At 45.6% G+C, this 11,896-nt stretch overlaps 1 protein-coding gene across 2 annotated transcripts in view; it reads right to left on the reverse strand.

Moving 5' to 3' along the window:
• LRIG1 (leucine rich repeats and immunoglobulin like domains 1) overlaps nt 1-6,334 on the reverse strand; it is a 244,611-nt gene extending 238,277 nt beyond the window's left edge. The window contains exon 1 of one of the 2 annotated variants that reach the window (XM_085624766.1): nt 5,609-6,334. In XM_085624766.1, coding sequence (XP_085480892.1) covers nt 5,609-5,757 — 149 coding nt within the window. In that variant the 5' untranslated portion in view covers nt 5,758-6,334. The remainder of the gene's footprint in view (nt 1-5,608) is intronic. The other variant, XM_085624767.1, reaches the window with a different exon arrangement.
• Nucleotides 6,335-11,896: the final 5,562 nt, after the last annotated feature.

Consider the following 11,896-nt stretch of genomic DNA (forward strand, 5'->3'; position numbering starts at 1 on the left):
TTTATTCCCACACAGCCCTGCACGCTGCGCCTTTCCTTCTAACTCGGGCTAAAAATATAGGTTTAGCACTTCAGAGGTCCGGCAAAGGCAACTAGGAGAGAATTTCAATTAGCCCTTTGTGCTGAAATATAAAAAAGGTATGAATTCCAGGACGCACTAAAAAAAAAAAAAAAGAAATTTTGTCGATCTAAAATTCTCAAGAAAGAAATGTGCCAATGTAGCAGTTGTAACAACTTCCACACAGAAAATGTCTTAAGTAAACCAAGAGACAACCCACAAGCCCGGAAATCCCTTCTATGACCACATTAAAAAAGTATGTTTACAAACAAAAAAACACCTTGCAGCATCATAAATGTAATCCTGCTCACACAGAAACAAACCCGCAAAGGCCAAGATGTACTCACACAGATACAAACACACAGCGGGTAAATGTAAGTCTGCTCACATAGTTACAAACAGAGTGGCTAAAGTGTAACTCTGCTCACACAGATACAAACAATAGAGTGGCTAAAGTGTAATTCTACTCACACAGATGCAAACACACAGCGGGTAAATGTAATTATGCTCACAAAGATATAAACACACAACAGCCAAGATGTTATTCTGCTTACATAGATACAAATACACAGCGGCTAAAATGTAATCCTGCTCCCACAGAGTCGCTAAAGTGTAATTCTGGTAATGAAGATACACACACACACAAAGGCTAAGAGTGGCTAACACTTAATCACTCATCCACTGATAAACCAATGGGAGTTTGCCACAAGGTGCAGATGATAAAAAAAGAGATGTACACTGCTTGAGCTAACGCAGGACCCTGTTGACCCCCTGACGAGTTCTTCACAGAAAACTGCATAAGTTCCATAAACAAATCCCAAAAGGGCCACTGGCGCGGCAGTGTGCTTCTGACATCCTAAAAGAGCCATCATCACACTGTACCATCGACTGGAACTGATAAGAGCTGTGTAAACATTAACAGACAGCAACCCTCCTACGTGCCCTACTCCAAACAGTAGCTACCTCGCCTGCGCGGAGGCAGCAAATATTCGGCAATATCGCTACTTACCTCTTTGATTTTTTTTTTTACAATGTTCTCGAACTCCTCATTGATCAAAATCTCAGTGGGCGCTCATTTCAAGTACCTCATGGCTGCCACATTCAGACCAGTGCAGCCGGTGAGCTGGTTCCAAGTGCGATGGGACAGACTTCTCTCAGGCTTGGCTGAAGCCAAGAGTGCTACAGGGTTTCTCCTACAGGCTCAACCTGTAGCACACTACAGAGCAGGAACACTACGAGGAGCGCCCTAAACAAGTGTGGCTCGAAAGCTTGAAGCTCGCCGTCATCTTTACAGTTAATAAACAACAAGTAGATTACACTGAACCCAACAGCTGGGCACAACTCCAAACGAAAACTATCGACTGAGTATTGATCACAAGCTTCAAACAAGCCAAAAAGCGAGCAAACATGTCATGCGCATGGACATTTGGTAACTGATTAGAAGAGCGCAAAGGCCTCCATTCCTTGAAGCTTTCATATGTTTAGAGAGAAATGAAAGGAAACAAACTGTCCTTGGGAAATGCCATGGGACATTTTGAGATGTTAACTTCTAGTGACAACCAGGTTTCCTCGCAATAAAAAAAAAACAGCCTAAAAACCATCACATGGTGCCCTGAGATGTCAAATTCTACTGCTGTGAGACAACGATGACAGGCATAAGTCTGTAGAAAAACTACACATAGAGTAAGTGGCCTTAGCAACATTGGAAGAAGAGAAACGTGTTCCCCACCGTCAACGAAACAAAATATGACTCTATAGTACACAAACTCACCTATAACGGTACCTACTGGCTTCCCAGCTATGCATCATTAAGGTGTTCCATAGGTGACAGGTGAAAACGTGTTTGAACTGTGCATCAAGACACAAGTGTCTATACAAACATGTGCTTCCTATGAGGGTTGAAACGTCGGCAGTTTCATATTAAGGCTGTATTGGGCAACCAAGGACAGATGGGTTCAGGCCACCAATGAGAGATTACAGATTTGAGCATAATAGACAGATTTCCCAAATAATCATGATATGTAAGTGACTGTGTAACCACCGAGTTAGAAACTAAGTCGTAAGTGTTAAGTCTATCCGACAGAATCGTTGTGTTTACGTAAATATGACACCCAGTTTCTGAGGAATTTGGGGTTACCCCATAGATACTTAACGTTCAAGTGACAGCAGGATTTACACAACCCTGACGCAGGATATCACCCCAGTGAGAACGGTGAAAGCATTCACATATTCACTCACTCGTTCATCTATGCCTTCCTCTCAGTGAGTTCAGCTACAGCAACAGCGCACGGTCTGTAACCTACATGGATGTGCGTCATGGCTTTACACTTTTTTCTGGGAATGAGTCTACCCTGCTCTTTCTACTATCTTAAGACGCACTCTTCGTTACTCAAATAAAGAGGGTTTTATCCAATGAGCGGTCTGCTGAGGGCCTTTGGATGCGCTGTGGGGTCGTTAGGAGTCACCCACAGATAAAGGCACCATTTGTTAAGACGAGCAGGGCGGCACAAACCGACGCCTGGTCTTTGGGGTGTTCGACTTCCTGGATTTGGCTTTACCCACTTACTGGAGGGATAGGAACGCGGTCACTCGAGCTGTTATCTTTGTCCAAGTTCCAGGACACACGCAAGCACTAAAGCAGGCCGTGCAGCTGCTGCCCTCACTCCAACACAGTGACACTGCCAACTGCAGCGAGGGGGCTGAGGGTGAGCCGGGATCCGACACGGACACCCAGCGCAACACTGCCACGGCGGGGCCGCGGGCCATGCTTCGAGCGACTACTCACTGTGATTACCGCCAAGTCCATGGAGAGTGCAGTGTTCCACAGCAAAAAACACTGCCAGCTGCAGTGAGAGGCCGTGCTCCACCCCAAATACACACGGTAATACTGCCAGCCGCAGGGAGAGGTCGTGCTTCACACCAAAACCCCACTGTGACATTGCCAGCCGTAGAGAGAGGCCGTGCTTCACATAAAATACACACTGTGACTGCCAGCCTAAGGGAGAGGCCATGCTTCACACCAAAAACACACTGTGATGCTGTCAGCCTAAGGGAGAGGCCCCGCTTCACACCAAAATACACTGTGACGCTTCCAGCCCCAGAGAGAGGCTGTGCTTTACACCAAATACACACCAGGGCAGTACCAGCTGCAGGGAGAGGCCTTGCTTCACACCAAATACACACCACGGCACTGCCAGCTGCAGGGAGAGGCCGTGCTTCACAGCAAAAACACACTGTGATGCTGCCAGCCTAAGGGAGAGGCCGCGCTTCACACCAAAAACACACTGACGCTTCCAGCGCAGAGAGAGGCCGTGCTTTACACCAAATACACACCACGGCACTGCCAGCTGCAGGCAGAGGTCGTGCTTCACAGCAAATACACACGGTGACACTGCCAGCCGCAGAGAGACGCCGTGCTTCACACCAAAAACACACCATGGCACTGCCAGCTGCAGGGAGAGGCCGTGCTTCACACCAAACACACACCATGGCCCTGCCAGCTGCAGGGAGAGGCTGTGCTTCACACCAAACACACAGTGGCACTGCCAGCTGCAGGGAGAGGCTGTGCTTCACACCAAACACACACCGTGACACAGCCAGCCGCAGGGAGAGGCCGTGCTTCACACCAAACACACACGGTGACACTGCCATCCGCAGAGAGAGGCCGTGCTTCACACCAAACACACACCGTGGCCCTGCCAGCTGCAGGGAGAGGCTGTGCTTCACACCAAACACACAGTGGCACTGCCAGCTGCAGGGAGAGGCCGCGCTTCAGAGCAAAAACAAACTGAGACATTGCTAGATGCAGGGGAAATGCCGTGCTCCACAGCAAAACCACGCCGTGACGCTGCCAGCTGCAGGGAAACGCCGTGCTTCACATCAAAAACACACCGACACTGTCAACTGCAGGGGGAGTACAGCGCTTCACACCAAAAAATACACCGTGACACTGCCAGCCGCAGTGAGAGGACTGTGGGTGAGCCGGGCTCCTACTCTAATACACAGCATAATACTGCCAACAAACAGCTGGGCCAGGGGCCATGCGTCGACGAACTACTCACAGTGAAACGGCCACCTCCAAGGAGTACCAAGCGTCACATTACTTAATCACAGTGGCACTGCCAGCTGCAAAAGAGGGCAGGGGGTGAGCTACTTCACACCAAATACACACTGACTGTGGCACGGCCAACTGCAAGGAGAGCTCGTGCTTCCCACCAAATACGCAGCGACACACTGCCAGCTGCGAGCAGAGCTTCACACCGAATACAAAACCGCACGTCTGCCATTCCAAACAAAAAGCTAAACACCACGTTTATTTAAAAATACAATAAGTAAACCACTGGAGCAGAGTAATTCCAAACATCAACACCACTCTAACTGCTCCGAGGCACTTAGAAACACACGCAAGAATCTCGGTGGAGTGGGAAGACGTGTAAACAAACCAACACAACAGTACTATTGAGCCTGGCTATTATTTCAGTCAACATCACAAAGGCTTCTCGTTTACAAGTAAAGATGTATTTTGCTAAATTGTAATTCTGCTGCCTTATATTATTTAACCATGTGAAATTATTACTCGGGCCAAGCATTCGACTGCTTCAGGATTCTGTTGCTCCGTTTCATTACTAGTAATTTTCTAATATTTGCTACAAGCACAATGTGATGAGCACTACAAAAACTATTAATAGTAAACAAAACTATTTAAAGTAATCAGCGAGTGTTAATGGAAACGCGATAGGCCTGTTCCAGAACTACAGTGAACACCGGCTTTGCCCCCCTAAAACAACAGAAATATTGCTTACATTTAAAAGTTACTACATTTATTGCACGCGCGAGAGATATATATATATCGGAAAAAGTTACGTTTATTAATTAACACGTCAGGCTCGACTTTCCCGTGAAAAGGCGTCTGTAAAGTGAACACGTAATAGTGGAAGTTAAAAAGCACCTGAATTTACCAATAATTAGACACAACTACAGCTGCCGCTCTAAAGAGTAGAGAGTTTTAGGACAAAAAAATAGGCCCCGTTTCTTGCAATGCCCTGTGAATTCTAAGACTCAGGCAGCAGGGCTCCCAAATCTCTCCAAATACAAAGCTATTCGTGCACCAATGCGAGTGGCACAGCGTGGCTAGAACAGAGCGCTGCATGGAATGGTACTGGAGAGGGTGCAGCGCGACAGGTGGGCATGGGGAGCAGACCGATAGGTCGGGATGCAACATGAGAGTAGTATTGCGATGGGTAGCATAGCAAGGGATAGAGCACACCATGCCAGTCGCAGTAGATGCAGCATGGAATACACATGTGTAGCTAGTCAGGGGACCAGCGTGGAGCAGTGCCCAGTATCGTTTAGAACTGTGAAGTTCAGGGCGTGCTGTACGGCTGTCGGGTACACAGGGTCTCGTATGCCACGGGGTGCTGGGAGTTTGCGGGATACCTGGAGTGCTGCACGGCAGGAGGTGACGATTACGGGCCGCACGGCAGGGGATGCAGCGAGGCAGTGTGCAGGAGTAATGTGCAGTTATTGTGGAGGTTGGTTGTTCGGTACTTACATGCTAACAGCCCAGGAGGGCAGCGGGGTGGGCAGTTCGGTAAGACCCAGGCGGCTACAGTCCAGCAGGTCCCCGGAGCAGGTGCAGTTCGATGGACAGGACGCTGAGAGGGCCGGTCCGAGCAGAACGAGGACCAGAGGGAGCAGCATCCTGGAGCGGCGAGGGCTGCAGGATCCGGCGAAAGGCCTCGCGCTGCGGGGTCACAGCACAGCGGCGAGCATCGGGGGTACACAGATCTGTAGCAATGCCTAACGTGGTGCGACCACGCCTGCGCCCCTATCTTAGACCTCCGGGGCACGGATCCTGCCAGCGGCAGACGCGTGATGAGGGCTGCAGCGCTCTGTCTGTCACAGCTCTCGGTAGAGCCGACAACGGGCTAATGGCCAGCCGTGCTGCATGGCAGCTCCCGGTGAGCAGTAGGTCTAGCCGCTGTCCAAGCACACCCCTGTTGTACGGTCCGTAGCTTCAGCCGGTTTCCCGCTGCCTCTCGGCTCCTGCCATGAGCACTTCCAGGGACAATTGCCGACAGGGCGCGCGAGCCTCTCCCAGGTGTCCGGCGCGAGCCTCTGCTGCACTCCAGGGGCCTGGCACGAGCCTGCCTTGCACCCGAGGAGTTAGCCCGAGCCTCGCCCCCTCCCGTCAATCCGGCTCACGAGCCTCTTCCTTCCCAAGACAAGGTTCGCTTCGCACCACAGCCTACTACGAGTCCTGCCAGGCTCACGAACCAGGATTCTACCATCACATAGACGATGTCAAGTGGCTCTCTATTGGCTGCTGAGAGATGAATTGTGACTGGCGGCTCCGCGCTCACTTTTCATTGGTTTAAATATATTTTTTACAGACAGTCGCTGGAGGTCTGCTTTTCGGAATAAGTGAGAGTCGGCGTTTGGAAGATAAGTTCCCAGCCAATCGACGGAGTTGCCCACCACCCACTGGGTACAGGACTGAACTTCTGATTGGATAGAAGGGTTTACATGTCAAACTGTGTGAGAACTGAGAACCAGATGACGGCTGAAGGTGAGAAGGGATTAAGCAGCGCTGTTCGTAGGTACTGACACAGAAGGCAGGGTTTATTACAAATCTGCGAAGGACAGAAGTGCCTCAGGCGCAGCCGCCTCAGACTTCCTTCTGCTGAAATCTGAAAAAGCATAAGCACACCCAGCTCCTTGAAACGTTTGGCGCCCAATAATTAAAACACATAAACGGCTTCAACATTTGTGTTTTTCACTCGGCGTTTCAAAACATGGACACGAACAACGTTTACTTGTTGCATTATTATTTAACAGACATATGAACTCTAGTATCACTACCTTTAAGATTGATTTTTAAACGATTATTATCGTTGGTTATTTTTTTGCAATGGAACTATCTTATCATTTCCTGCTCCATAGGTCTCGAAATCAATACATTGAAAATAGAGTTATTTGGAGCTAGGAGAGATGGTGTGACAGAGGGCAGATTTATATTAGGAATGTCCATAGCTTTTTCATTTTTTGAGGTCATGATTTTCGCAGTCATATGCAAATATAACACGAGGCAGTCAAGCTCTGAAAAAATTGGTAATGTTTAGACATCACACAACTTCAAACCTCGTTTATGTCACAGAAAGTGATGAGATACAAACTTTAAAACTAATTCCACTAAAGGGCCTCACAGAACCACATGCTAGTAACAACAAGATGTTTAAATGTGTGGCACAGTTTTATTAAATGCTTATGTCAATGTATAATCCGGAAACACCTTGCTACATATTGGAATAGCTATTGTTTGTGCATAGAAATCGTTGAAGTGAATGACACTATTTTAGGGCATAGGTGAGAGGCCTGTTCCTTATTAACGTGGGCATTTCACCTTTTACATTAAATTTATAAAAAGGATGACTTACTTAGTCCACAAAACACCTGTCAAAATTTGGTGATCAATAGCGGGCCCATTTCACCTGCTGGCTTTCCTCTGGAGATTTCTTTTTCTATGCTTGAGGTGGAGCTAGCTTTATCTGAAAGCTCAAAAAATAAAGCTCCGGGACCAGATGGGATCCCTATAGATCTATTTAAGGAAAATATTCCCCTATGGGCCCCGCTCCTGACTAACCTATTTAATTGTTACAATAAAAAAGGATTTCCGGTGACTTGGCAGGAAGCAATAATTGTCCCTATTTTTAAAAAGGGAGACCGTAACGACCCGAAATGTTATAGGCCTATTTCGCTGCTTGATTCGTTGATGAAAGTAGCTGGCAGACTTATCCTAAATAGATTACAAATATGGGCCAAGGACAGCAATATTCTGTCCAAATTCCAGTATGGCTTTAAGGAAGGTTTAGGCACAGTCGAACAGGGACTCAATTTAGCTATAATAACTGCAAAATATATGATAGCTAAAAAGGGCAACCTTTTCATGACTTTTGTCGATTTAAGCTCAGCCTTCGACTGTTTAAGCCACGAGGTTTTGTGGGCTACTCTAATTGAATTTGATATTGATTTTAACATTCTTAATTTTATAAAAGAGCTGTATCGAGGAGCAGGAGCAAAGGTCCGTTTTGGCAAAAAAGGGGAATGTACAAATACATTTCCAATTATGAAAGGCGTCCGACAGGGGTGTATTCTGGCTCCTTTTGTTTTTAACTTATACATAAACGGAGTGGCGGATTTTTTATTAACACAGGAAGTAGATTATCCCCAAATAAATGGCGAGGCCGTTCCTATTCTATTATACGCAGATGATGCGGTTATCATGGCTAGAACCCAAACAGGCCTCCAAAAGGCGATAACTAGTTTTTCAGCTTTTATGACATCTAGGGGCCTAAAAATTAATGTTGGGAAAACTTTTACCATGAGCTGCACATCAACGAATAAAGTTTCTTGTAATACTTTTTTAAATCAGTCTAAGATAGAATTAACACATACTTTCTCTTATTTAGGGATTCTTTTTAACAAAAGGGGCACATGGACAACAGCAGTTAGTACTAGAAATTTGGCTTTTGCTCGCTCAATTGGTGCGCTGAAACAGTTTGCAAATAAATTGGGAGGCAGACCCGTCCGTATCTTATTGGATATCTATAAATCCAAATGTGTCTCAACAGCTACATACGGGGCTGGAATTTGGGGCATTGCAGACTGCCGGGAAATCCAAGTAAAGGAAAATATTTTCCTTCGGTATTTGTTAGCTGTCCCCAAGTCCACTTCTACATATGTCTGCCATAAGGAATTAGATATAGTATATATATCTGACTTAATTAAAATCAGTCCTTTATTATTATGGCACAAGATATGGACCTCAGCAGCCACCACTTTAAACAGAGCTGTTTTATCAGACTGCATAAAACTTGAGAGCGCAAAACATATTCAGTGGCTTGCTTACATAAAGGTCTTTTTGACCAATATGGGACTTCTAGGATATTTTAACAATCCTATTTCATTATCCACGATTACGAGAAAGGAACTTAAAGATCGTTGCCTTGTCTTCCTGGAGAATGAACGGTGGTCTAAGGAAAGGAGTAAAAAATCTGTATTACAACATCAATTACTCCTTCAGGGCCCCGGTTTACAGCTTTATTTATCGCCTGATCAAACTTGCTACGACAGAATGTTATTGGCTCGTTTGAGAACCGATTGTTATTATAGGTTGATAACATTCCCTGATGTAAACAATTGGTCGACATATTTAATTAAATGTCCATGCGATGACCTTTCTGTGCAATCAACAATACATAGTCTCTTGTTTTGTAAATTTTATGCATGGGGGAGGAAGAGACACTTAATCCCATTATTAAAAATTTGGGGCCTAAGGCAGTGTAGGCCAGCCTACGTAAAACTGCTTATGTTGGAAGATGGAACGATTATTTATGCTGTATCAAAATTTTTAAAATATTCAATCAGATGCAGATCCTCTATGGCCTAGTCTTTTCCAACTCTGTGTTTTAATAAGACTGCTCTATTATGATGTACCTAACTGGACCCATTTGTCTATTTTTATTAACGTGTGATTGTTTTTATGCCCTGTGCTTTTATGGTTTTTACTATGAAATCGAATAAAGCTATCTTTGACTTGACTACATTAAATGTACTCAGTTGTCATGTAATGTTTTGTTGCTCAAATTAATAATCTATTGAAGGGAGTTTTCAATTGCTTTCACGATATCTGAAGAATATGTAACTATATATGTAACCATATATGTAACTATACGTATAACTATAAATGGCCCTGCACAGTTCTTTATCAGAGGAATTTAACAATACAACAATAGCAGTTTATGTGTTCTTCGGATTACCGCATGCCGCGATTCTTAATTTGAAGAACTGACTTATTAATTAGTACATAGGTTGGTTCTTAAAAATCTTTAGTGGTCACAAAAAACGGGGCCAAATTACAATCAGTAATTTTCGACCAGTAAATAGTACATCTGTCCCATATACCTTGTGTCACATGCACGGTTGCATGCTGTATTGCTTTAAGGCTGAAACAGAAATTTTAAATAGCAGATTTCACTATACTGCATAGGACCTGCAGACCAAATTATAATAAATATTGGAGTAATCTTATGGCCAGACATTTCCCTGGTGCTAGTCAGTTAAGATTGTCTCAAAAGTAGAGATGGCACACAACCAAACACCAGGCATACAAAATCTTTCACACCAATACAAATGTGAAATCTAAATGAAGAAACACATGGAAATCTAAGTCTTAGGTGTATAATGCGATTCACAAAATCATAGGGTTTGTGACTGCAAACAGGCTTTTACATTGTATAGAAGGCTTTTATGAGTCAAAAAGTCTAACTTCCACCAATGCATTTCCAAATGAGATTAAAAAAAGCAGCACCTGTCCCTTCAATGGACATAGCTTCTTTAAAAAAAATAAATGTTTCCTGTTTGGGACTGCTGTCTGCAGGAAATTGGTTACTGTTTGAGGGGAGGTGAAACCCTACTCAAGCAGCAACCACAATCTCTGTCACGGTGAAACACAGATTACCACCAAATTAACCTGTGCTTAACTTTCTGGTAGCATGGCACCAAAGCAGTCAGGCTTAGGTTACGGGCAATGTGTAAAGTATTTATGCAGCACTTCAAACAGTAATAAAGTGAAAACACAACACAAGAAAAATCCCACCCCAAAATAGAAACCTAGAGTACAATTTAATAAACTATTTGAGACCAAAAACAAACATCTAATCACTTGTACTGGAGATATGAAATTTCTAATTTTTAGGTAAAAACAGTGCCTAAAAGCACAAAGCGCCTACTGAGGATATCCAGTTGTGCCAGACCGGGAAACAGTCACAAGTTCAGGGTGACCATGATGGAGTGCGGTTAGACCAGGTTAAGCCTGCTGAGCAAACTAATCTATATCCTGGTAGCAGAGCTTTGTGAGAACCTGCGTTGCAGTGGCGGTTCCGAGGAGTAGTGAGGCTGCAATGCGACATCCTGCATCGTCGTTGTGGATGCTGTCAAAGAGGGGCTTGCAATGTGACGTCCTGTGTCAAAGATGTGCGGTGCAACAGTGGTCCTGAGGAAGCTGCTTGGCTGCGATGTGGAGTCGTGCACAGTCGAATGAGATGCCGTCAACAAGGAGCTTCTGATGCGAAGGCCTGAGTTGAGGATGTGTCACGTGGGGTAGTTCAGAGGAGACTGCGGGCTGCGATGCAAAGTCCTGTATTGGGGATGCATCACACAGTGGCAAGTCCAATGTGGAGATGCGTTGCACTGCGTCGGTCCTGCCACAGGACCACACCTGGGTTGACAGAGCACCTTCAGGCCCACTTCCATGGGTCCAGGACTGGGGTGGAACCCCTTTGGGGGGGTTAGGACTCACAGAAGATACAGTACAGGTGCTGGGCTCAAGATGGTTGGAGCCTTTTCTGTCCTTGAGGCTCTGATCAGGAGGCCAGCCAACTAGCCCTTACAGTCACTCTGGTGATCCATGGTTCAAGATGCAGTTCTAGTTCTTTACTCAGACAGCAGGGCATCAGGACAATAGAGTAGCAGTCCTTCTTGCAGAGCAGAACAACAGCACTTCTCAGTCTTCCACATATGCAGCGTTGTACTAATCCAATATTTGTACCTGGTGCCCACTTGGAAGTAGGAGAAGGTTCTGGAGGTTTGCACCCCAAAAGGTGTTTAGAATTTCCTGCCTCCCTACCCTGGCCCCAGCTTGTCTGGGGTCACAATAGACTAGAGTCAAGCCCTTTGCGAGTGTGCTCAGGCAGAGCCTTTGTGATGTGCAAGAGTGGTAGGTGACAACTCCTCCTCCTCATCAAGTCAGATGACCCATCCTGCTAACATCTATGCTCCT

Source organism: Triturus cristatus, chromosome 9 (assembly GCF_964204655.1).
Source record: "Triturus cristatus chromosome 9, aTriCri1.1, whole genome shotgun sequence".
NCBI classification, from domain to species: domain Eukaryota; kingdom Metazoa; phylum Chordata; class Amphibia; order Caudata; family Salamandridae; genus Triturus; species Triturus cristatus.